Raw genomic sequence first — 27,898 nt, forward strand, 5'->3', positions numbered from 1 at the left:
CACGATTAAATAAGTTTTTATTGTCACATTTAACTGCTTTGTCAGATATACATTGTAGGTTTCGGAATGGCATAAAAATAAAAATTTTTTCCTGAATGTCAAAATCTGAACAGAGATGGTGATGGCACTTAAAAAAAAAAAATTAAATTCACACTGGTGCTGAAGCCGCTAGAAGGTAGCCGATAAACACTGGAACACATTTGCAGGTAAAGTGGTCTGCAACATTTCAAATCAAATGGCAGTGGTATAAGGCCAACAAAACTGGGGAGCAGGAAGATACAGACCCCATACAGTAGATATCTGAAGAATGGCAGTTTTAGCATTTCATTTCCAGTCAGACTAGAGTAAACTTCTCTCTTACAAAATGAAACTGCTTTTTCAGAACCTGGAGCTTAAGCCTCTTTAACAACTTCCTTATTCTGACGGGTTTTAACTAGTCCAAAGGAAAGGCAGTTATAATCCATGGCATTAGCTTCATGGGCTGACCCCGCCATAAATGGGGGGAGGGGGTCTTGTCATTTCCAAACCAGGAGCCTATCATTCTCATGAATGTCTTTAGTGGTTTCACACATTCTGGGCCTAAAACTAGAAAACAAGCAGTAATTAAATAAAAATGTAAGTGCATCCCAACGGAAAGCCTCTACACATTCCACAGCTATCTTCCAAACGGCAACTCAAAAAAGTATGGTTATTCAGACTGAAAATGAATCTTTATTCAATAATCGAGATTCCCAAACAGTTCATTAAATGTCTTTCTTCCACAAATAAAACTAACACTAGGATTTATCAGAAGATCTAAACGAGTTATCTTCCTTACGTATGAACTTGGCTAAATCCACTGTGTCTGGAATCCGTTCATCATAAAAGTCAGGTCTGGAACATAACTCCTTTTTGTTATACTGCTGTGTGTCCTTCATTTAAGACTCTAGAACAGAGACCATAAATGTGGCTAGTGCAACATAGCAGTCACTGTAATTCCCCAAAAGAAAAATAAGTAATTTATTTCATGTCATACTTATTTGGATGATTACTTACTGGTAATTAGTATTTCTACATTGTTTTTAAAGGCAACCATTTTAAGTGACAATACATATCAGGCTAGTAGAAAAAAGTTGAAACAAAGCCCTCTCTTTTGATCTCACAAAGTCATGCAGACAAAAGAAGGTACACATCTGATTTGTTCCAATCAGGCTTCTTGGAATTATCAAAATTTCTTTTCTGGCAGAGATGAATTTGGCTCATCATAGAAAGAAGGATCTTTGAAGGCTGCTGCTAAACTAGTTTCCCTTTGAAAAAGTAAATTTCAAGGCATGATAGTGCAAGAGGTAAGGTTTTGATTTATAGAACATTTATAGACTAATTGTGCTTAGTCTCTAATTTCCAATTTATTTTAAAGAACAGAAACTACGTTGATAAGTTTCTCTTTGCCTATATTTACCAGTACATCCATGAATCGCACCAGAATTAGGACAATTTGATTATCTTAATGGTTCTGTCGTGAAACCTGCACACTGAGTCCGCAGGCGAGGACCCGTGGACGTGAGGCTCCTACAAGTTCTGTGCCCAAAAGCGCTTGTCCTGGGGAGTCCAGGGGTCTGAGAAACAAGTTCTCTCCCCAGATGAAGTCCTCAAAAAACTCTCGCAATGAGCAATTAACACTGCTAAGTGGAGAGTTTCTTTTGTTTTGTTAAATTGGGGAGGTCTGAGTGTTCCTGGAGCCCCCGTCGGGATGCGTCATGGGTCGAGAATCCCTCGAATGTGAGTATTCGCTATTAGAGGGCTCTGTAGGGTCAATCAAATTTTCATAATCACTGTCGTCGGATTCCTCAGCACTGTCTCCGGCTGCTCCTTGAGGAGGAGGAGGGTCTGCCCCACTTCCAGGATATTTCAGTCCAGCACTGGTGGAGGCATAATTGGAGGAGCCCACGGCTTGAGGTCGAGGCATAAAGACGCTAGTTTCCATGCGAGAATGGCTCAGAGTACTTTCTTGATTATTTGGGTGAATATCAGAATAAGGGGGAGGAGGATCCGAGGCCTCTGCGTCTCCAAGTGCACTTCGACCTTCAGCTGCAAACCCAGGATAGGGCATCCGAGGGCTGAACGTGGGGTCCAAACTTTCAGATGACATCTGTCTGCTTATCATTGCCTGTTGCAATCCTGAATGAAAAGAGGAAGAAAACTGTAACACTCTGTATTTTCACAGCTTTGCATTTCAATATGTTAAATGTTCAACCTGATTGTTCTGGCAAAGAGCAACAAAGAAGTGACATTTATTATTACTATGACTTATTTTACATTTGCATAGTGTTTCACAATTTACAAAAGATTTTTCTATACATTAAGGTCATTTAAGCCTCCAAACCGCTCTCTGAAGTACTACTGTCATCACTAACGTTATTGTTTCCATTATACAGGCAAAGAACCGGAGCTCTGAAAGGTTAAGTGACTTCACTAAGAGAACAGCTAGAAGTGGGGCCCTGATACGCATAACACAGGCCTCTTAACTCCAGGTCTGATGCTGTGTCCCTCACCTGTTGCTTACTGTACTCAGAGACTGTGAGGACAGAGGATAAAATCAACAGTCCTCACCGTCCTCGGCAGCCATCTGAACGTTAATATTTCCTTAACAGGCCTCACGTCAAAAAAAATACTTGTTGGGCTTCCCTGGTGGCGCAGTGGTTGAGAGTCCGCCGGCCGATGCAGGGGACACGGGTTCGTGCCCCGGTCTGGGAAGATCCCACATGCCGTGGAGCGGCCAGGCCCGTGAGCCATGGCCGCTGGGCCTGCGCGTCCGGAGCCTGTGCTCCGCAACGGGAGAGGCCACAACAGTGAGAGGCCCGCGTACCACAAAAAAAAAAAAAAAAAAAAACAAACTTGTTGACAACAACTTGTCACAATACTCTTAAACATCTCTTTCTCCGTAGAAGTTCAAAGCCCTGGGTTAGGTGCCCAGTTTTCTACGTAATAGGCCATAATTTTACTGCATTTTTATGGTGGTAAAACAGAAACAGCCCTATATCTATGAGCCTATGGCCTTTAAATTGTTTTTAAGTACATTTAAAAAATATTATAAAAATGATTTGTACAAAATTTAGAAAAGAACAACAAAAAATCACCCACAATTCTATCACCCAGATAACACTGTTAAAATTTTGGTGAAAACAGCACAAGATTTGGGGTTAAAAGACAGAAACTTTAGTGCCAGGCACCCCAACTTTTCTGAATTCTAGTTTTATTATCCAGCTTTGTGTGTGTGTTTATGTGTACATGTCTGTTTGTTTATTTGTTCGTTTGCCACAGCATGTGGGATCTTAGTTCCCTCACCAGGGATCGAACCCACGCTCCCTGCAGTGGAAGCGAAAGTCTTAACCACTGGACCGCCAGGGAAGTCCCTGTATACATGTATTTAAAATAGAGCTGAGAGGGCTTCCCTGGTGGCGCAGTGGTTGAGAGTCCGCCTGACGATGCAGCGGACACGGGTTCGTGCCCCGGTCCGGGAAGATCCCACATGCCACAGAGCGGCTGGGCCCGTGAGCCATGGCCGCTGAGCCTGCACGTCCAGAGCCTGTGCTCCGCAACGGGAGAGGCCACAAGAGTGAGAGGCCCAAGTACTGCAAAAAAAAAAAAAAAAAAAAAAAAAAAAAAAATAGAGCAGAGATAATATGTTTATACTGTTTTATATACTAGCATTTTCATATAAGATTATGTATTATCTTATGTCATTAAAAATTCGCTTCAATGGCTGTACGATATTCCATTATATAGATATACCAAAATGTATTCAACTATTCTACTGTTGTTTATTCAATTACTGAAACAGGTTGTTTCCAAGATTTTGGAATTATAAAGTTGTGATTAATGCTCTTGTGCAGAAATCCCTGTCTGCATTTCTGATTATTTCTAGAATAATGTAACAGTAGAAATGAATCAGACATCATTTACCTGGAAATATAAATTATATTTTAATTTGTTTACAAATATTCTTATTAAATTAGAAAAGGCTAGTTATACCCTTGTCTCTTTTACACTTGATATTATTTGCCATACATTTAATAGATTTTACTCACAAATGTTAAATCTGGTGGCATTCATAGAAAAGAATGAAATAATGCCATTTGCAGCAACATGGATTGGTCTAGAGATTATCATGCTAAGTGAAGTAAGTCAGACAAAGAAAGACAAATATCATGTTATCACTTATATGTGGAATCTAAAAAAATGATACAAATGAACTTATTTACAAAACAGAAATAGACTCACAGTCATAGAAGGCAAACTGTGGTTACCAAAGGGGAAAAGGGTGGGTGGGGGGATAAATTAGGAGTTTAGGATTAACAGATACACGTTACTATATACAAGATAGATAGCAACAAGGTCCTACTGTATAGCACAGTGAACTATGTTCAATGTCTTGTAATAAAACCTATAATGGAAAAGAATCTGCAAAAGAATATATACATACATATATATATATATATATATATATGTATAACTGAATCATTTTGCTGTATACCTGAAACAAATACTACATTATAAATCAACTATACTTCAACAAAAAAATAAATTAAAAAAAAATCTGGTGGCATTCTAGCAAATATGTTTGTTAGCATGCTGGAATTAATATAATAGATTCTTGGGCCTAATTCTCATTTAACCAGCTGGTTCCTTAGCTTAATGGTATCCAGTCATCCACTGCTATCAAAAACCAGACATTTAAAGTCTTTGTTGAGACCCTGCCCATGAATCAAATGTAAAGTTAAGAGAATTTTAGGTAGCTCTTTTATGAGGTTCCAATGAACACAGGACACAGCCCCTATGTGCAAGGCATGTCAGGGTTAACTTAGTAAGAAACATCACGTCCACTGTACATAGACCGTATCACTTCTCAGGATTTATTCTAACTCGCTTCAGCCTTTCTACCTTTGATCTCCTTTTTCTTCCAGTTTCAGAGACTTGAGAGGGACACCATGAAAAACAGTACTTCCCTTCTGGGAAAGTCTAAAGACAAGTGAATGCCCTCTTCCAAGCAGCCTAACTTGGAGCTTGATGAGTGTAGAAGAATGCATGTAATTTATTACGTAATTTGATGTTTAGAACCAGACACTTCCCTGATTCTGAATGGTAAAATTAATAGGAAGCTCACTTCTTTCTTGTTCCTTTTCATTCTTCCTCTGAGTGATTTGTCTTCTTAATTTGTTCACTTCTGCCTGACAAGATTCAACAATTCGCTCACTTTTTTCTACGTCTGCACACACTGCCTGAGGGAAAAATGACAACAAGGACAATTAGTTTCAAATCCAAGCATGAGGCATTTCATAAAAACAGCATCGATTATAACCCTGGGAAGAGTCCAGACACTTTATCGAGTTAAAAAGCAGACACCTACGGTAGAACAAAATCATGAAGGTCCCAGAGACCAATACTGTTGTTATTCACTGAACTGCTTTCTTAATTATGTTAAGATGATTATGCTATTTAGCTTACACATTCTTGAAAAAGAAGGGTAAGAAGGGAAAGAGCTCATCTTTTCCCTTGCTTACTCATCTTTATTGATATGAAAAGGGAATTTCTGATACCAGTCTGGCAGACAAGGATGAACAAAAGACAGGAATGAGATACTTCCAACTCTTATTTATAATCAACAATCAAACATCAGATGACACATAGATTTATTTAACAGAAACTATTTATAATTAGGGAAAGTTGAAAAAGAAAATAAGTTTCAAAGTCAAGATTTAATAAAAGGTAACTATTTGAGACCATATCAATGTAATGTAACCACTCCTATCAAGGCACTGGATGTGATACTGGTGCTTGCAGGGCAGGCCTTAATCAATAGTCAATGAAATGTATAACAGCCACTTTGAAGTCCATTAGACACGGCTGATAGTCTGAAAAGAGCATGGTCATGAATTCAGGACAAAAAGCTGTTTTTCACCACACGTTCCTTCCATAGCAGAAATACCAGAAACTGACTGAAAGTGGGCCGGTCACCAGTGAGTGAGGCTGTATTAAGTTCCCTATGTTGCTATGGGTAACCATGACCCGAATTTGGAGAACTGACACTGGAAACTGCCCGTCGCATGCATTCCTCTTTGCCCCAGGCTGAACTCAGTCTGCTTTCCTCTTTTCCAGCAGCTGCCTTCATTCCTCTCTCTCTATGCCTCGGGGCCTTCCTCCTCAAAGCTAGGCTTTCTCCAGGCTCGGGACAGCTTCCTCAGCCCTACCACTCTCCTTGTCCTCAAAGGCTCTTTTGTTCTTAGGGTTTTAGAACAAATGACTCCTAAGAACACTTTGGGGATGATGAAAAGAACGTGGGAAAGTATTCTTAGCACCTAGCTCAGGATCTGGCTTGTAGGAGATGTTTCCATAAATATTTGCTGCATGATTGCCTAGGAATGAACGGGCTCCACTGCATCTTCCCACTCAGTGGAGGCAGCTGCGGGCAGAGTGATTGAACTAGAATTAAGAAGCAGAGCGGTCCTGAGTTACGGGTGCCTTTGGGTGGGTCTCAACTTACAGCACAAGGGATGGGACAGCTGTGTGCTTAGCAATACTTCTTTAAATTCGGAATACATTTCCCCAGGAAAAAAAAGCTGTCATTAAAGAGGTCATGAGTATTTCAAAGAGTGATAGTAATTCTGTACTTCAGAGTTTCCACGGAAGGCACATAATGAGTGAGACCAGCTTTCGTAGACTGACATGAGCAACTACTCCATACATCTTATATCACTTTGGGAGAGCACATTCTGATTTTTGGACCACAATTCATTTGTCAGTTGGGAGATTATTAAAAATAAAAGTAGAATTAAAAGATTTGGGCAATATAAATAAGATGAATATAGTACATAAACCAGTTACCTGCACTTTCTCCTGAAGTGCATTATAAACCTGATAAATCGCCCTGATGTCTTTCATTACTCCATCCTTGTCAAAAAAGTCAGTACTAGAAGACAAACAGAAAAAATATTCACCAAGTGATCAGAACTGCCGTGAACTAGAAGGCACTTTCCCATCATTTCTACCTTTATCTATAACTTAAATGCTACAAGTTCAGTGACAATGTTTAAGCAATAATGCCCACACCCCTAGAATTACAGAAGAGAAAGAAAAGAGAATCCATGTTACCCAGACAACTGAAAAATAATAGTGTTATTTTCTCCTAGATCACTCTATATATTTTTCAGTGACCACAGTTAGCTTTCAGAACCTCAGAAATACACATACTCTATCCAAACTTCTGTATCAGTTGCAAAAAAAAAAACGTGGTAAATGATTAAACAAATAAATATTGATAAAAGTAAACCATCTTTTCAATAAGCATAAGATTTTGATATACAGTAGTGGTGGTCTAGAGAATTACCTTACTGGATTTTTCAACATTAATCATATCAAACGATGTCACACTTCTCCATAAACATATTGCTTTTTTTTAAAAAAAATATTTATTTATTTATTTGGCTGCATCGGGTCTTTGTTGCGGCACTAGGGATCTTCGTTGTGGCACTGGGATCTTTCATTGTGGACTCTTCATTGTAACGTGCGGGCTCCTTGTTGCGGTGCGCGGGCTTCTCTCTAGTTGCAGTGCGCGGGCTTCTCTCTAGTTGTGGCGCGTGGGTTCCAGAGCACGTGGGCTCTGTAGTTTGCGGCACGCGGGCTCTCCAGTTGAGGCGTGCGAGCTCAGCAGTTGTGGTGCGCGGGCTTAGTTGCCCTGCGGCATGTGGAATCTTAGTTCCCCAACCAGGGATCGAACCCGCGTTCCCTGAATTGGAAGGCGGATTCTTTACCACTGGACCACCAGGGAAGTCCCCATAAACATATTGTTAACAAGAGAAAGGAAAAAAACATTCATTTTACCTTTCAACTTACCCATGTTCTTTAATAACTTTGGCATAACTCTGAGAAGTATTTGGCACTGAAGACACTTTATACTCTTGCTGGCTAGTGTTGCCTAGATTGGGAATAGCAAGGGATAGCCTTTGATTATACCTGCAGGGAAGATTGAGAGAGATCATGTTGAAAGCACTGCTCTACTTGAAGAATGGGTCCTGCCAATAGGAGCCTGAGTCTCTGCACTGGGAACTAACTGAAGGTCTCACAGAGAGCCTACTTCCACAGACAACCTAGGGTTATGTGAATTAGCAATTTTTTCCCTTCCCTTAAAGTAGAAACTCAATTGTAAACTCCTCAAGGGCAGAGGTGACGTCTTATACATCTTTCGCATCTCTGCAGCAATGACAGAGTGCTGAGGAGGTTTTAAGTGCTCAAGAACCTACTGATTAATTAATGAAATCTTGCAAATGGCTATTTAACAATAATTATTTTCACTGATATTGATCTAATTTATTCTAGTACAAGTGAAATTCTGGAGGGAACGCTTTCTGTTGTTTACAGACAGACACCATGATCATATGATTTTTTTTTTTTTTTGCTTTAGCAAGTTCACAATGCAGAACCCTCATTAACCAGTAGGTGGATCAATTTTACAATTTTGTCTTTGAAATCTATGTTTTAAAATTACAATCAGACTTACAGTGCAATAAAACTGTATTTCTACATAACGGATTATGGAGAAGCAAATGATGATTTCTAGCTGTTCATTCCTATAAGAATTGATGCATAATTAATGTCTTGCTAATGTGTCTTGATTCAAAAACAATTTTAATTTATATAACTAATTGACAGGAAAATACCTTCTCTAACCACAAAGAAAATTAGCTAAAGGAGAGTTATAAACACTTTTCTTTAAAGATGCTATAAAATGCATATTTTCAAAGCCATAAATCTCAATTACTTGTATCAACATCTTTCCTATTTATGCGAGGCTGGTGGGAACGCTTTATTTACCTTCGATTTGGTCTAAAGAGAACGTATTCTAAAGCATGAGTGGAATTGTTGGCGGTGGAGATGAAGCTGAAGAGAAGGAAGACGAGGTCAGGCACCCCAAGGATGCGGGTGAGCTGCTTATGAATAACCTGCTCTCTGTACGACATCTGCTGCTGTGTGTTTCGCCGGAATCTGTACCACCCGATAACTTTCTGCCAACAAAAACAGAAGAAAAAAAGTATTAAAAGTTGCATGAAATCTTACAAATTTAATTCTGAATGCATCCACACAAACGCTTGTACACAAATGTTCATTGCAGATTTATGTGCAATAGCTCAAAACTGAAAACAACCTAATTGTCCATCAACAGGTCAATGGATAAATAAACTGTGGTGTATCCACACACTGGAATCTTACTCAGTAAGAAAAAGGAACAAAGTACCCACAAATACAACACAGATGAATTCCAAAATAATTATGCTGAGTGAAAGAAGCCAGACCCAAAATAATAATAATAATAGCATATGCTATAGGATTCCATTTCATATAAAATTCTAGAAAATAAAAAGTAATCTATAGTGACATAAAGCAGATCAGTGGGTGATCTGGGAGGGGTGAGAAGGAGGGATCAGAAAAGGGCATGAGGAGACTTTTGCAGAGATAGGTATATTCATTGTCTTATTTTGCTAATGGTTTCATGCATGTATACATATATCAAAACTTATCAAAGTATATGCTCTAAATATACACAGTTTATTACATGTCAATTATACCTCAATACAACAATTTAAAAAGTTTAGCTTTGTCAGTTCTGACTACACTGTAACTTAAATTGGTAAGTGAATTAAACTTATAGGCTCTTTGGAAGAATATTTTTCATAATGTGATCTGCTGGACATCTGGGAGACAGATGGCCTAAGAGACATCTGGCAGCTCCCTCCTGGGCCCCACCCAAACCTGAAGTATCACAAGCTCTAAGGGTAGAGCCAGGAACCTGAATTTAAGATAAGTTCTTAAGTTTTTTCTTATGCATACTACAGTTTGAAAATCTCTGTTGTAGAGACAATTAAGTTAATTCTTTATAAGAAGAATAATCTTCATAAGCTTCTTTTTAAAAAACAAACTCTTTGAGTGAAAATCCTGTTTTGAGAAATCAAAGTAATTTAAAATTGTTAGTGTCATTTTAAAACTAACAGTAAATTTAGATTATGTTTTGGCACTTTCACAAACGAAGGAAGTCAACCAACCTTTACTGAGCCCCTGTTCCAGACCTTCAGCTAGCTATGTTACAAATATTTTCACTAAGTATCACAACAACCCTGGGAGGTGAGTAAAGTTTTCTGTACTGAGTTCGTATCACATGCAAGGAACTACAGGCAGCAAAGAAACAGTTCCTGCCCTTAAGGAGTACTACTGAAAATAAAGCATAATTCCAATTATATTAAAGCAATTAATTCGATATTCTTTAAATATAAAGAAAACCCAAACACTTCTGACAGCGCAAATCTTATAAAAGAGATATTTTGTCCAAAGTCACAGAGCTAACGAGTGACAGCCAAGATCTGGAACCTCTTTGCCTGTCTTTTTCCACTGTACTACACTAACTTTAAAATTCCACATTATTCACACAATGTTGCTCATAAAAGAGTGAAAAGTAGTTTTCTTTAAAAAAAAAAAAGTGGGTAACAAAAATTATCAACTGGCTAGAGCTACTAACGCCAAAGAACATGGCACATTTCACTCGGAGTCTCGGCACTCTGTATTTAATGTAGGATTAGCTCCTCTGCAGGACTTCGGTGCATCTCACACACCCCTGCATTCCTGCAGAGGCCTAAGCAGTGCTCAGCACAGGGATTCTTCTTATGAAATACTCGCTGACTAAAGAATCTTGCAAGTGGCTACTGGATGGGTACTAATGCTTTTCACTTATACTAACTGTAATTGTTTTATTCCATTTGTATTTTCAGAGAAGCAGGAAGCCTTCTAAATTTATTTTGGATATCAACTTATTCATTTGATATTTGCTAAAAAGATAACCCCCTTCATCCTGATCAATGAAAGATGACATGCCAAAATAATTCACATTGGCGACATCTACAGTTCTACCTTTTAGAGCTAACAAGCTGGTTGCAACGCTATTGAGAAACAAGGTCACTGATGTGGAAGAGAACACTATGTTTGGGCTATGATAAAAAATTATGAATATCTTTCACTAAAACCTTATCTCTGCTAAAGTTTCAGACAATATTTCACAAAGACTCTCCTCTCTACTCTCTGTGCTAGACATTCACTCACATCTTCTGGATCCAAAGCAATTATCTCCAATACTGGGCACATTTGTCATCTTTAAGTTCTGTTCTTTTTGGCCTTACGATGATATTAAGACGACAGTTATGTTTATCATTATCTATTTCGGAGCAGGTGCTTTCAAGAAGGCAGAAATCCTCCTCTCACTTGCTTTTTTGGTCTGAGCCCAAAACCTGAGGCTGGTCGAAACTTTGCAAACACAATATGGATTCTGCCAGAGCAGTAATTGAGCACACCAACGCAACCTTGCTGCACCTATTGGGGGATTTTTCGTACCAAAAACATTAGCCTCTATCTTAAACCCAACCTTTTTTTTTTTTTTTTTTAATGTTTTAGCAATGTTGTGGAGTTTCTATATTTAGAGGCACACATTTTTTTAGTAAACATATTTCTACGTATTTTATACATTAATTGCTATTGTGACAAAAATCTTTATTAGCTTGTGTTTTCTAATGGGTAATCTTAGGACCCATTAGGGAACTTTAAAAATTATTATGGGGCCTCCCTGGTGGCGCAGTGGTTGAGAGTCCGCCTGCCGATGCAGGGGATACGGGTTCGTGCCCCGGTCTGGGAGGATCCCATATGCCGCGGAGCGGCTGGGCCTGTGAGCCATGGCCGCTGGGCCTGCGCATCCGGAGCCTGTGCTCCGCAACGGGAGAGGCCACAACAGTGAGAGGCCCACATAACGCAAAAAGGGAAAAAAAAAAAAAAAAAAAATTATTATGTACTTATTTTATATGAGTTCAACTTACTGAACTTGCATCCGATTCTTAGGATTTTTCTTTCTTTCTTTCTTTTTTTATTTGGCTTCCCTGCACAACTTGTGGGATTTTAGTTCCCCAACCAGGGATTGAACCCGGCCGGGCCTTCAGGGCCCTCGGCAGTGAGAGCACAGAGTCTCAACCACTGGATCACCAGGGAACTCCCAGGGTTTTTCAATTAAACATTAGGTTTGAAGCCTGCCTAGCAAAGAGTCAGTTTTTTGAAACAGTTCCATCAGCACTTTCTTGAAGAGTTGATATCAATTAAAAATATTTTTTGTATGTCAGATCCTGTTTAAAGTACATATGTATCTTTAAGCCTAACTTTTAAATGTACCTTTGTAAGTACTACTGTAACCCTTTTGAGGTGAAGATATAACTTTGTACCATTTCTGTAGGGAAAAAAAATCGAACTAGAGTCAACTCTAAAGATTTTCAGTCTAAACATTATGTATCATCTTTGTTTTGGGGCTAGAAATTTGGATTTTTGAAAAATATCCTTAAAGAGTTTATATTATATATAAGGTGCCATAGGAAATACAATGAACATAAAATACGGTCCCTGCCTTTAACAAATTCCATGGAAAATAAAACATAATTTCCAAGTAAATTGAAGCAACAAATTCCTGTCTTTAATTGCAAAAGAAAATATAAACATTAGTTTTAGCACAAAGTTCTACAAAATCAAAACTGAAGATCAGCATTTTTCAGAATCTTGGCCCCAGGAAAAGCGAAGTTAACTCCGGTTAACAACCTATGATTGGTCTGTGTCTCAAAACAGCAAATCCTATCTATCTATCTATCTATCTATCTATTTATTTATTTATATTTTTTAAAATACAACATGATTATATTTTAATACACAACCAAAATACAAAACAGCATAGTAAATTAGCAAATCCAATTTTAAAATCCCCAAATTAATTTGGAAATGTGTCCCTATTTGCTACTGAAAAAACTACATGGTAGAGCGCCTTTCTTTTTTTCAATTTATTTTCCATGTAAAATACAATTTAAAAAGCCTTATCACATAAAGTCTCCCTTCCTCAGCAGCATCTCTGCTCCCTTTCTCAAAGTAACCACTTTTAGGTTTGGTTGGCTTCCTTCCAGATCTTTTTCTGTATGTTTAAACATTCAAACTTTTGTTTTTATAAAAAATAGGCTCAAATTATTTCATTTAACTTTGAGATCTTTCTATGTCATTCATGAGAACCTCCCTCATTCTTTTTAATGGCTGCTTCATATCCCATAGTATGGAGGTACCAAAATAATTTACTTAACCATTCCTCCTGGTGGACACTTAGATTGCTTTCAAAATTCTCACTATTAAGCAAAGATACAACAAACATCTTCATATGCTGGATTAAAAGGCCAAACTGCTGAGTTTAAACTTTGGCGCCAACATTTCCTGCTCGCAACCTTAAGCAAGTTATTTATCTTTAGTTGTCTCAACTATAAAATGGGGGTGATGATAACAGCCTCACAGCGCTGTTACAAGGATTAAATGTGTCAGTACCTGGAAAGTGCTTAGAATACTGCCTGGCACAGAGTTAAAGTGTTCAATAACGCCAGCTTTTCATACCTTTGTGCCTAGATGCCTTTGTTTACTTGGGCCAGATTCCTAGAGGTGGAACTCCGTATTTAAAATTCTGTTATTGCAAAACTCTCCCCCTAAATGTCTATATCAACTTACATTCCCACCAACTACAGCTTCCCCATTTCCCACAACCTTGCCAACACTGGATATTAGCAATCCTTTTATACTTTTGCCAATTGGATGGACAAAAAAACCAGCATTATGTGTTTCAATTTGCATTTCCTAATTGAGAATGAACATCTTTCCATTTACTTCTTGGACATTTGTGGATTTCTTTTTTCCTTTTGTGAATTTCCTGTTTATATTCTTTATTCATTTTTTCAGTTTAAATTGTTTTCATCTATTAAAAAATTTCCTGGTAATTTAATATAAAGTGAGTGCTCGAGGCAACTGCGCTTCGATAGGAATTTTCAAGGAATAAATTTTAGTTTTAGAAAGTATAATAAAGCTTCATTATCTAAAATACGAAAATAAATGGAATGAGGAAGTAAGATGGTGGCTGGGGGATGAATATGGACTGCTAAGAGATCCCAGAATGTATGCTTCAGGCAAGTCACTGAAAATGGGGGAGCTGGACCGTGATGCCTGTGGCTGCTCTAACCCACTTTCCCACTTGGGCAGGTGACTGTGCTAGACTCTCTGCTAATACCAAGCACTTCCTGAGTTTGTTATCACCCTCAAAACCACTGCCCTTTTTTCAGACCTATCCCTCACACTTCCCATTTTTCCTGTGATCTTACCTGCTTTCCTTTCTGCCTGTACATCCGACAGTGGTACTGAGAGAGTCCATACACTGGAAAGGCTGTTGATCTACTCTTACTGCACTGTTATTTCTTTTTTTTTTTTTAAATTAATTTATTTTTTATTTTAGGCTGTGTTGGGTCTTCGTTGCTGGGCGTGGGCTCTCTCTAGTTGCGGCGAGCAGGGGGCACTCCTTGTTGCGGTGCGTGGGCCTCTCACTGCTGTGGCCTCTCTTGCTGCGGAGCACGGGCTCCAGGCACGCGGGCCTCAGCAGTTGTGGATAGTGGGCCCCAGAGCGCAGGCTCAGTAGTTGTGGCCCACAGGCTTAGTTGCTACGTGGCATGTGGGATCCTCCCGGACCAGGGCCCGAACCCATGTCCCCTGCATTGGCAGGCGGACTCTTAACCACTGCGCCACCACGGAAGCCCTGCACTGTTATTTCTGACGCCCTCTTCAGACACCTTAGGAATCCCACACTGATTATTTTTATGCACAGGTAATCTTTTTAAAGCTTTTTTTTAAAAAAAATAATACACACTTCTAAACAAAGGCATTTTGTTTTCTGTTTGATAAGTTGAAAACTTTCATTGGTACTTTTTTCCCTCAAGTGATGGTTTAGTGACCAATCTATGTTTCTGGAATTAATATACCAAGGTAAAAAAGTAAACCCCATACATGGTACAGTAAATTATAAATGAGACCATCAGACAGTGCTGCAGCAATAAAGCTTTGGTTCATTTTCAATTCTGTTCAGACTTGCTTACCATGCATACACATTCAGAACATCATATGCATATGCTGACAGAAATAATAAACACACGACCTTTTGGAAAAACATCTATGTTCACTGTTAATTGAATTTGAAGGAGTAACATATCTAAAGATGTTTGACTGCAATTTGTATTCTTAAAAAATATTTTCCCTCATTATAAAATTAATGTATGTGTATTAAATGTTGGCAAAATTATTTTTTAAATTACATAATAGGAAGATAGAACCACCCAGAATCAACTCAACTATTGTCAACTTTCTAGATTATAGTTCATGTTCTTTTTCTTCTTCTGACTTTTACATAATGGAATCACTCTAAATAGCCAAATTTTGTTCTATTGATATACTGTAAACATCGTGTCACATTTGCAATTTACCTTTAAAATCTACTCAACAGAATTATTATATATTAACATCAAATCTCATTGTTTCATTTTACATTCATTTCTGGTTTTAAGTTTGGGTGATAAGGATTGATTTCCAAATCAGACTGGGTGACAAATAGAACATACCTTTCTCCGATCTTTAAGAATCCTGTCCAAGCTCTCTTCATTAACTTTGCTTGCATAGTCATAAAAACTGTTTTTTTTTAAAGAAAAAATATTTAATTAAAATCACATAGTATTTTGACACGAATATGCTTAGTAACATGTGTCTATGGGTCATCTAACCCTAAAAGTTGGCAATAAAGATACAATTGCTTGTCTGCAATAGGTATATAAAGAGAAAACAATCTAAATGGTTTACTGATATGAGGTATCTTTTGCATCAAAGACTACTCAAGAGACTGCTACATTCAAAGGGCATTACTTCCGTAAGTGGGAGGAGCTGATAGCAAGTAATTACAAAATGTGTGGTTTCAAATGGCTGTGACATCTCTTCCTTGTTTCTAAGTATCAAGTACCTATGGGAAAAAAAAGAACACAGCAGCTCATTTTCTGAGAAATGAAGAAAGGAAACGAGTATTTGCTGAATCCTTAATAAGACACTCAGCTGCATGCTTCCTTGCATTAATTCATTTCATCCTTGCCTCAATGCTGGGAGATAAGTACTAGTTCAGCCCAACAAGTCAACATGTTGTTTTTTAAAAATAATTAATTAATTAATTTATTTGTGGCTGTGTTGGGTCTTCGTTGCTGTGCGTGGGCTTTCTCTAGTTGTGGCGAACGGGGGCTACTCTTCGTTGTGGTGTGTGGGCTTCTCGTTGCAGTGGCTTCTCTTGTTGTGGAGCAGGGGCTTTAGGCGCGCGGGCTTCAGTAGTTGTGGCACGTGGGCTCAGTAGTTGTGGCTCGCGGGCTCTAGAGCACAGGCTCAGTGGTTGTGGAACATGGGCTTAGTTGCTCCGCGGCATGTGGGATCTTCAAGGACCAGGGATCGAACCCGTGTCCCCTGCATTGGCAAGCGGATTGTTAACCACTCAGCCACTAGGGAAGTCCCAGTCAACATGTTTTATTCCCATTTTTCTAGACAAAGATACTGAGGTTAAATGACGTGCCCCAAATCACAGAACTGGTAGATGGAAGAGTTGGGATTTGAAGAGAGGTCTGGCCAGCTTCAAACTGAATGCACTCACCCTTAAACAAGACCAATCTGACCTGAATTCCACGACAAGCAGTCCAGGCATAATGATGTGTGGGCTTTTCTACCCCTGGTCATGGTTTTAGGAATGCCACCCTCCCCCGCTCCTCCTACCACCATAAGCCCAGGCCTATAATGCAGGAAGGAGTTCAAGTTATAGTAAAAACACTGAACTGGGAGTCAGGAGATACCAGCTCCAGCTCCGTTCTGCTTCTCACTGTATGACCTCGGGCAAGTCACTTTAACCTACCTGGGCTCCATTTCCTTTTTGCAAAATAAAGATTTTGAAGTAGACAGATGATTTCTACGATTTCTTTCAGTTCTAAGAATTATGAGTCTATGATTTAAATTATGAGTCTATACGTCTACGTTCTGGTACTACTTTGCTGACAGTGGTTTAAGGAAATCCTCAGAAGGGCAGGGCAGGGCACACCTAGCAAAGCTTTAGATGGTCAGGGCCAAACAGGACCCATTCTGACCCAGACAGAGGCTGTGTGTGGACCAGGGCCTGAATCATTTTATTTGCTCTGAGATTCTTTTCAAATGAACTGCTGCTTCCTTGTCTTGCTTCCTGCTCCTCTTTCAGTTATGTGTAAATCTAAGAGATGAGGTTCTCAGCGACTTTGAGGCTTAGTTCACAGGTAACAATCCTCTGAAATAATGGGCAAGTGTGCGCGGGAGGGGTGGGGGTAAGGTGGGTGGTGAACATGGTGTAAGTCCCCATGGGTTCTTGGGTGCAAGGGGCTGGGTGTTTGGGTCAGCTGAGAATGGGAGCGGGGTCAGGGTGAAAGCTGCAGGGAACACACAGCAGGAACAGCCAGGCACAAGGGGTGGGCAGGTGTTAAGAAGGAAGTGCTGACCAAGAACGCTGAATCGGACTAGTATGAGCAGCGATGCATGGAAAGTATTGGCCTGGCTCTTGGGAAAGGAGACGAATAGGGCCTCAGGGAGTTTTAAGAAACACAGAGTGGAGCTCATCATACCTGCCATCAGGCGGAAGGGTTTGGGGCTGAGAAAGCAGACAGAGGCCTGGCCTGCGGTTTGGGGAACAGAAGTCCGGTGTGCGGGAGATGCTGGCCCCTTTCTCCCTCACCTTGGCCTCCATCAGTCTCTCTGTCCTTTGCTTTCTCCCTCCGAACATCTCTCCTCCTGTTTTTTTCTCTTTCTGTCCTTTAGTTGGTAATAATATTCAACTGGTGTATATTAAACACAAAAAATAAGTTTTATGTTCCCTTTCCTTACATTTTAAAGTTGAACACTGAACATTTTTTATCCCTCTTAAAAACAGCAATTATTTTATCTATATGCGATCCTTGGTTAACTTCCTTCTCTATGGATGAAGAGCCCTTGCTAAAGGGGCTGACATAAAGGCTTCCATTCTAAACCACTGAGGCCAAGATTTATACTCCCTTCCCCTCTTCCTAACTTAACACAGTGCCACACACACATCTGGCACTCAAAAAATAAGTGAATTTGGATGCCCTCAGTTATAACTGTACAGCCATAATCACATACAGGTCTAAATTCACTAGTTTTCAATCAATTAATCTTTGAATAAGGACAAAAAGCTACAAAGAAGGATGTGGCTTACCTAAAAAGTTTTGAACAAGGCTGATGGTTGTGGATTTCTGTAATTAGAAGGAGGAAATACATCTCAGTTAATCATGTAAGGTACAGACAACTATAAAACAGTTCAGGATTTAAAAAAAATTTTTAACCACAATCTCAGACAATAAAAAGACAGTTTTCCTCTCCCAAACAGTGTGTACACTAGTGAAGGCAGTACGTCTTTTTAACACTGAAACCCAGGCACACATTCTCAGGACAAAGTAAACTGGCGAATGAAAGTTCTGGGTCCATTTGTCCAGGTGTGATGAGCACACATCTGAAAGCTTTTATTCAGGAACAGGCAGCTATTGTGTGCCCTCATTCAATCTTACCTATTTAAACAAAGCCTAAGAGGAAAAAGGAATCAATACCTGGAAGCATTTGATCAAGGTGGGTAAGAGCTGTGAGGACAGCTTGGGGAAAGGAAGGCCTTACCACCCTACTATCAGTAACCTACTAACAACTCAGGACAACTGGGCCAGGTGTTTTGAAGGGGAAGGGTGGAAACTCTGAAAGTATATTAACCCTTTCAAAGATTTTCAGTACCGAGGGAAACAGTCATTTATAAGGCAGATCCAAACGGCTTCTTAAAAGATTGCTGGGATTAATCATAGTGAACAATTTCTTCAAGCTCATCAGGGGGCTTAGGGTCTGGGTTGCTTTATAAGACCATGGGACTAATTAACTACTCAATTCTATTAACAACATTCTCCTGGACAGGGAATCATCAACTGCTGCTTATAAAGCCACAGCCACAGAGTTCCAGTCTGCAATTTTAACTCAATTAAAATGAAACCACAACCTTGAAGGACACCAGGCTATGCCCATTAGCTTCTGTACTGATGTGAGTGCTGCCAAAACACAGACAGAGATGCCAGTACTTCCACAGGAATGAAAAGCTCATCTGCCTAGTATAACTGTCGACATAGTGATGCAAATAAGAAAACCGCATCTAGAAATATTTCCTTCTTTTATCACCAAAAATGACATGGTATACCACCAGAAGTTACTTCAGAGATACTGTTAGTAAAGTAATTAGAATATGGAATGTCTGTAGTAAAAATGTCAACTAGAGTTCAGGGGAAAAAAAAAAAAACCTCTTCTACCTTAAAGGAAAGACTATTTTGTTCAAGAAAATCCCTGGAGTAAATTCTGAACTCTGAATATACATTCCTGTCACCAATCCACCCCAGCAGACTTCTTTCATGATTTGCAACGTGGATTAGAAGCATGTTGAAGATATGCTCTAGGTATCATGTGACATTTTCTAAAGGAAGTTAAGGCTTTCTCTTACAAGATTTTGCAATACCTAACTAAGCACTCCGGGGAGAAAACAAGGGGATGCTCTCAAACACAATAAGGTGCAGATGGGCATGAAGGTGGCGGGCACGATAGCTGATAGACAGACTTCTGGAAGCAGTGGGAGGCAGGGGAGCCTTGCCTGGGATTCTAGAGTCTCTGGAGCCTCCAGAGCTCATCCATGCGGTGGACCCCTCTTCACGTACGTATGGCGTCTCTGCCCGCATTTCTGTAAAAATCCCCACTGGGACGTGCTGCTGTGCTTGCTTAGCTTCCTGTCTCTGCTTCTCCTGCTGGTGGGTGAGCTGAACAGCTCCTCTCCTTCCCCCTTCCGTTCTTTCCAGTAACTGCTGCTGCAGCACCTTATTAATAAGGGAGCTCCCTGTTGCTGTCCCCTGACCGCTCCCAGCACTAAGAGCGGACGACTCCGCTTCAAGTGAGTGAGCACAGCTTTAAAAATGAACGTGTATTCAAAACAAGTGTTCAAAATGTGATATTCCATATAAAGTCCTCCTTATTGTGTAGAGTCAAGGAAAGGTGTCTATGTGTGGATTCATGCACACATGAAGTTTCATGCACTCCCTGCACTGGGATCCCTTGAATGTACCCTAAGTTTACCTCCCGTATGGTGTCTTTACTGATTTAACCCACTAGCAGTGGGGTTTTTTTCCCCCCCAACTCATGAGATTTTCTGTGTTCCTTCCTGACAGCACTCATCCTGCACTCTCTGGTATTTCGGTACGCTCGTCTCATCCTCCCCACAGCCCTGGAAGGCAGGGATGCACTGGACATTCCTCTCATTGCCCAGCACAATGCCTCTCACACGCACGGACGTTCTTCAATAATTGTTGGCTGCATAAATGAATAAAACGACCCCTGCTCTGTTTTGAGTATCAGGATATGCTTTTCCGTGAAGTGCTCGAGGTGCAGCTGAAAGGACTATGATCCTTCTTTATCAAAAGGAGACTGATCCAAAGAGGGCGGGTGATCCTACAAATACTCCTTCATTTGCCCCAGCAGTCGCCCCCAAATCGACTGTTTGGCTTACTCCTCAGAAGGCTGTGTAGGTTTAACAAATATCTCCTGTAAACAAGTGTAAACATCTTGGCCGGATCCCTCCAGGAAGGACCAGCACGACACGTGCTTTCATTATAGTGTGAGGTGATGCTGACAAGGGGCACAGCCCCAGGTGCAAACTTGAGGTTCACTGTGGTTGTGAAGAGACCATCACGTGTAATTCCACACAGCCATTCATAGGTCAGACCAGTCAGTGGGTCGGGGATGGCTTCACAGAATGCCTGAACTTACAGCTATACGTTGTCAGTTTACACTGACTTATAAAAACATTTCACATCATTTACTAGTGCAAATAATTGGCATTCTGACTTTAGTGCTTTCCTTTTAGTGCTTTTCAGACATTTTCAACAAATAAGAAATTTGGTCAATTTATTTTATTTAAAATATCTTATTCTGGTGGTTAAACTGTGCCAGAAAACTTCTTCACACTAGTGGTATGGAATACTTCTCATGGCACATTACCTAATGTTTTGCCTTTCAATCCAGGTTTTCCAGAGTCCTTGGTTTACATTTTCTAATATGTATTTATTTTTAAAAGAAAAATATTACAATGATAACAATACATTTAAGATAATACTAGCAAATACTCTGTTCACGAGATCCGTTGACTACTTCTAACAATGAACTGAATGTAGCTAATAAATTAAACATTATACAGCAAAAGAAGGTTGTCATGGCACTGTGTTAACTGGGACTCTGTTGGTTCTTGTCCATATCTACAGTACCATGGAAACTGGTATTTACTGCAGGAACCGGAAGGTGTTTGAATCAAAGATACTGTACACTACGCTGGGGAATTTTAGTTACTTTACCATTCTATTTCTTTAAAGATAAATAAACAGCCAGAACATTCATCAGAAATGCTACTTTTGTGGTCATGCCAGGCAAGAGGGCTCTTTCTTGCACGGTTTTCTGTCAGGTCTATCTGGCAAACCTTCATATACCACGTTAGTTTTGAAAACCCAAGTGCAAACAATGAATAATTGCACAGATGGCCAATGAAACCAAGTTCTCTATTTTAGGATTTTAAAGAGTTAAGCTAAACAAAACACGAAAATAAAACGTCAGTGAAAGAACAGCCATGCAGCAGTATGTCAAGTATTTCTTCAGCAAGTCAGTATTGTGGGGAGGGGGCTTGTCTGGCTCTTGAGGAAACAGCTGTCTCTTGTTTCCCTCCAATTCCAACCACCTCAGTCCTCACCCGGGCTCCCAGCCCAGGTACTAGAAGGCTAGGAGAACAGGCTGAAGTTGATGATTTGGTCTCAACATAACCTAACCTCCCAGCAGTATTTCAAACCACAAACCACTCACCTTCACACAGGCTGTAGTTTAGTCACACAGAAACAGGCCAGGCTCCCTGTAAGTTTCATGCACTCCCTGCACTGGGATCCCCTGAATGTACCCTAAGTTTACCTCCCATATGGTGTCTTTACTGATTTAACCCACTAGCAGTGGAGTTTTTTTTTCCCCCAACCCATGAGATTTTCTTTGTTCCTTCCTGACAGCACTCATCCTGCACTCTCTGGTATTTCTGTATGCTCGTCTCATCCTCCCCACAGCCCTGGAAGGCAGGGATGCACTGGACATTCCTCTCATTGCCCAGCACAATGCCTCTCACACGCACGGACGTTCTTCAATAATTGTTGGCTGCATAAATGAATAAAACGACCCCTGCTCTGTTTTGAGTATCAGGATACGCTTTTCCGTGAAGTGCTCGAGGTGCAGCTGAAAGGACTATGATCCTTCTTTATCAAAAGGAGACTGATCCAAAGAGGGCGGGTGATCCTACAAATACTCCTTCATTTGCCCCAGCAGTCGCCCCCAAATCGACTGTTTGGCTTACTCCTCAGAAGGCTGTGTAGGTTTAACAAATATCTTCTGTAAACAAGTGTAAACATCTTGGCCGGATCCCTCCAGGAAGGACCAGCACGACACGTGCTTTCATTATAGTGTGAGGTGATGCTGACAAGGGGCACAGCCCCAGGTGCAAACTTGAGGTTCACTGTGGTTGTGAAGAGACCATCACGTGTAATTCCACACAGCCATTCATAGGTCAGACCAGTCAGTGGGTCAGGGATGGCTTCACAGAATACCTGAACTTACAGCTACATGCTGTGAGTTTACACTGACTTATAAAAACATTTCACATCATTTACTAGTGCAAATAATTGGCATTGTGACTTTAGTGCTTTTCTATGTACTCTTTTAATCTACCATTAGGTTAAAATCAGTTAAGGGCCAAAGAACAAAACAAGCAGCATATATACAAGAAGAGTATTTCTAAGATCCGTGATAAACTCACTCACCAATGACTTGCAGAAGTTCTGTGCTGCTGATTTGGGAGTCGCTGATGCTAAAGGTTTCCTCTTGTCTTACCTCTCCCAGCAAAAATCCTTCCTGAAAGCAACAGAAGAAAATAGCTGCAGCTAAAAATCAAAGTGATTTTTACTGGAATTAAGAGGAATCGAGGACATTGTTATTTTTTATAATAACTTTAACAATAATCCAAATAAGTCTGCCATGTAAACTACTAATCCACAAACCAACAAGTAAGACTAAAGCAATTTGAGATTTGGCTATTAACTGGATTGTTCGAAAAAAGGATTTCCTGACAAGATGAAATATTATAACCCCTTCCCTTAAAACCCTGTTATTTTTGAAGTGAAAATAAGGAGAGTGAATTCATCACCTAAATCCTACTAAGTGTAACAACCAATGTTAAAAAAGCTCAGGAAGCAGAAATATTCCAAGGTTGTTTTCTTGAAACAGCATGTAATTTATTCCATTGTTTTAAAAACATTGCTAATGGGGGCTTCCCTGGTGGCGCAGTGGTTAAGAATCCGCCTGCCCATGCAGGGGACACGGGTTCGAGTCCTGGTCCGGGAGGATCCCACATGCTGCGGAGCAACTAAGCCCGTGCGCCACAACTACTGAAGCCTGCGCACCTAGAGCCCGTGCTCTGTGACAAGAGAAGCCGCCGCAATGAGAAGCCCGCACACCGCAATGAAGAGTAGCCCCCGCTCACTGCAACCAGAGAAAGCCCACGTGCAGCAACGAAGACCCACTGCAGCCAAAAATAAATTAAAAAAAAACACACAAAAAAACCATTGCTAATGATAAAAGTATAAAAAAGTTGACACAATGTACAACCTAACTGCTCCTGTATGGGCTGGCATGGGAAATGAGCATTCCAGCAAATAAATTTAACATGACGTGAAAGTTTTTCTTTAATAAATGCTGAGGTAAATTTTTTTTTTTTTTGGTGGTACGTGGGCCTCTCACTGTTGCGGCCTCTCCTGTTGGGGAGCACAGGCTCCGGACGCGCAGGCTCAGAGGCCATGGCTCACGGGCCCAGCCGCTCCGCGGCATGTGGGATCTTCCCGGACCGGGGCACGAACCCGTGTCCCCTGCATCGGCAGGCGGACTCTCAACCACTGCGCCACCAGGGAAGCCCTGAGGTAAATTTATTTATACCTTTGGAGAACATATACCACCATCATCAATTCTGGATTACTCAGCATATAACCTACTGTTTTTGAGCACTTGCTGTAGGGTTCAGCACAAGCACAGCATTTAGAGTGTATGGAGAACATACACTCTAAATGTCAAAATAACTTCCCTGTCGGTGGTGAACTAATAGGCCGTCCCAGACTCCCGCTCCCCAAACATCCACATGGCTTACTCCTTCCCTCCATTCCACTCTTCACTCAAATAGCGCCTCATCAGAGAGGCCTTCCCTGACTAGTGGAACAGAATCAGAGTCTGCCAGACACTGTTCCGTTTACCCTGCATCCTTTTTCTTCTTAGTCTCCTCACTATCTGCTATATCTCATATTTATATGTATTAACAAATGCCTGCTCCTACTAAAATATAAGCTCCACGAGAGCAGGGACTCTGTGCTTGTTCACTATGTATCTCAGCATCTCGTACAGTGCCCAGCACACAGGAGGTGCTCAGTAAATGCTGCTTGAATACATTTGATGAAACAATGTCCTTTCCATTCTAGGTTGACCCTTCTAATCAATTAAAGAAGCTTCCTAGTTTAAAAACATTCCCAGGGGACTTCCCTCGTGGTCCAGTGGTTGAGAATACACCTTCCAAAGCAGGGGACGCGGGTTTGATCCCTGGTCGGGGAACTAAGATCCTGCATGCCGCGGGGCAACAAAGCCCACGTGCTGCAACTACTGAGCCCGTGCACCACAACTAGAGAGCCCACACTGCAACTACAGAGCCCACAAGGTCTGGAGACCATGTGCCACAACTAGAGAGAGAAAACCCGCATGCCACAACTAGAAAGACGCCTGCGCGCCGCAACAAAAAGTCCCGAGTGCTGCAACTAAGACCCAATGCAGCCAAAAATAAATAAATAAATATTTTAAAAAAATCCCAGTTGGAATCTGTGGGGGTGAGGAGGGAGAGACAGTTGTTTTTCAGCATAGCTTTTGTATTGGATTAGGTGAGTGGAGTGTCCTAAAACCCCAAATCATCATGTACAGGGCATCTCTCAAACTTTAGTAATATACACACCCCTCTTTCAAAAAAAAACCTCTCTCAGAGCTAGAGTCCATGACTACTAATCTGGAAAAACATAGACTAAAGAAGCTTGTTTTATCCTATGAAAGCCTTTCAGTTATGAGTTCTTATTACAAAAAACAAGCTTTGTCTTTGTAACAAGTTAAAAACTTTTTTCTTTAATCAAAGTGGAAAATACAATTTAAAATTCCTACAGAACTTTAGACTTTAAGAACATATCTACAGAGTCCTAGCAAATAAAAATGCAGGACATGCAGTTAAGTTTGAATTTCAGATAAACAATGGATAATTTTTATGTAATAAATGCGATATACTTATACTAAAAAATTATTTACTATTTATCTGAAATTCAAATTTAACTGGGTGCCCTATATTTTATCTGGCAATCCTACCACAGGCCTCAGTTTGAAAAAGTCAACAGTGACATCAAGACATTCTAAAGCCGAGTATAACATGAATGCTTATTTATCTACTGGTCTGGATTATCTGAGCCACTGTTACCTTATAACAGTAGGCAAATTATACTGTGTGGGCGAAACCCAGCCTAACGCCTGTTACTGTATGGCTTACAAACTAGAATAAGTTTCTACACTTTTAAATTGTAGAAAAAAAATAGAAAATAGGAATATTTCATGACATGTGAAAATTATACGAAATTCAGATCTCAGTGTCCATAAGTAAAGTTTTATTGGAAACAGTCATCCTAATTTACTTATTGTCTATGGCTCCTTTCTCCCCACACCAGCAGAGCTGAGTAGTTGCTACAGAGACCACATGGCTCATGAAGCCTAAAATATTTACTGTCTGGCCCTTTACAGAAAAAGTCTGTTAATTCCAACTCTACTGAAATGAGTGGTTTTAAACTAATTTCTTGCCAGAGCAAAACAAGAATATACTACAAAAACAAATTCTTGGTTCTTCAACTTTAAAATATATGAAATTGAAATTACTTTAAAGTATTCCACTTATATAATTGTGGCAAGGTTAATATAAGCAGGTATCCTCGTATAAGACACAAGTTGCAAACTATTGTCACTGGTGAAAATTTCTGTGAAGTCTAGTACCATGCCTGGCATGGCACAGATATTAAAGAGATATCTCTTGAAATAAATTAATAACAATCTAAGTAACACGGCCGTCTCATTGCAGTTTGTAAAAAGCTAACCATTTTTCAACAGGTTGCTTATTCTTACAGTAATTTTGCCTTATACATAAACTGTGCTATTACTAGGCACTCCAAGATCTAGAGAGGTTAAGAAGCATTATTGTAAACCATATTTAATACTTCCACAGGACACTAGAAGTGCCACAAACCACCTTTACATGGAACTGCATTACATTATTAAATATCTGTCTGCAATATCAAAGGCGTTAGTGTCCAGAGACAGGAGGTGCCTCTGGAAAAACCCGTGTTGTGTATACTCCTAGCCTTAATCTCTACTATCAAACTGAAGCAAGGAACGGCACAATAATTTAATGCCATTCAACTTACTAATGGAACCACCTCTCCATGAAATCAGTTTTTATTAATGGAAGCAAGGAGTGCAGACGTGAAACCAAGTCCAGTTCCTTCTTCTGCAGTGTATCATTTTGCTTTGTGATGACCACACAACCACAACAGCCCCCCCCACTACGTTTATTTAATGAACTTCAATTATTCACAACTAAAATCACTTAAAACAATCCCTCAATTTGGTGGGCAAGTACTTAAAGATAAAAATTATCTAGTTTCATAAAGAATTTCCATCCAGAGGCCAGTGACATTAAAAATGCATTTCCGATCATTCATACGTAGGCCTGTCACTTCCCTATTTCACTGCGACTAGTTCCGTGGTCTTAGAACCTTCGCCAAGGAAATGAACATGCAACTTCAAGGCAAAGAGACCCTACACCTAACACTCCTGGTTACATCTCCATTTTCCATCGAGGAGAAGAAAACACACGATCATATCTAACAAGTACGAATAGTGACAGCCACGGTTTCCCTCGTCGCAGCCCACAACAACCTGTCAGACCAGCGGGCGCGGCTGGGTGTCTGCGCTCCTAGACTAAAGCCGGGTCTCTCGGCTCCTTCCCGACCCCAGACTCCCCTCGCAAGTCTAGAAGCCTGACTCTCAGGGAGGGGCAGGCGCTCGGTTTCCACTAAGCGACTCCTGACACTGTCGGTGGCCGGCCGGGAAAGATCTGCCAAACGGGAGACTGCCGTCCCGGGACGGCCAGGTGGCGGAAGGCACCGAGCAAGGGGGCCCATCTCGGGGTCGAAGGAGCCCCGGGCAGCAGGAGTTCGCTGGCGGCGGGAGCCTCCTGGGTCATCAGTTAATCGGGCCAGCCCGGGGGGCGAGCCGCAAGTGATCCCAGCTTGGCCACAGGCGTCGGCCTGAGACCGAGGCTGGAGGCCCCAGCAGCCGCGGCGGGGGGCCCAGCACCTACGTGGTCGGCGTTGCTGTTGGCACTGTGGAAACACACAGCGCTGAAGGTGTAGCCCGAAATGGAAGCCGCCATGATGGAAATCTCCAACTCCCCCATCATGCCCCGCGGAGGGCACAGAGCCTTCCGGTCGGCCCCGCCCCTTGGCATCCTGGGAAATGGAGTCTTCAGCAGGTGAGGCCAAGGGCTCTGTGCGCCGGGGAGCAAGGGCTGAGAAGTGAAGGTTTACGCGATCAGAACTGACCCAAGCACTGTATCCTCCCCGTGGGTCTCGCGCTCTGCGCATCCCAGACACTGCCTCTTCTGTATAGCTCTTGGTAGTTCCCCAAACCGTTTTTTCTCTTTGCAAACGAAACTTTTAGCATTAAAAGC

At 40.8% G+C, this 27,898-nt stretch overlaps 1 protein-coding gene across 2 annotated transcripts; it reads right to left on the bottom strand.

Annotated features, from left to right (window-relative positions):
• Positions 1-27,628, bottom strand: ABRAXAS2 (abraxas 2, BRISC complex subunit). 2 transcript variants are annotated; one of them, XM_060096353.1, is made up of 9 exons: positions 27,530-27,628; positions 22,872-22,962; positions 18,173-18,209; positions 15,516-15,582; positions 8,848-9,038; positions 7,870-7,989; positions 6,862-6,946; positions 5,144-5,258; positions 1-2,157 (listed from the first exon to the last, which is right to left on the bottom strand). In XM_060096353.1, the coding sequence occupies exons 1-9, from the start codon at positions 27,626-27,628 to the stop codon at positions 1,688-1,690; spliced, it is 1,275 nt and encodes a 424-aa protein (XP_059952336.1). In that variant the 3' UTR covers positions 1-1,687. The 2 variants fall into 2 exon arrangements, with proteins under 2 accessions (XP_059952336.1, XP_059952423.1); XM_060096440.1 differs by lacking the exons at positions 18,173-18,209; positions 22,872-22,962; positions 27,530-27,628 and adding an exon at positions 17,565-17,969.
• Between the last annotated feature and the right edge of the window lie 270 nt (positions 27,629-27,898).

This window comes from Mesoplodon densirostris, chromosome 1 (genome assembly GCF_025265405.1).
Source record: "Mesoplodon densirostris isolate mMesDen1 chromosome 1, mMesDen1 primary haplotype, whole genome shotgun sequence".
NCBI classification, from domain to species: domain Eukaryota; kingdom Metazoa; phylum Chordata; class Mammalia; order Artiodactyla; family Ziphiidae; genus Mesoplodon; species Mesoplodon densirostris.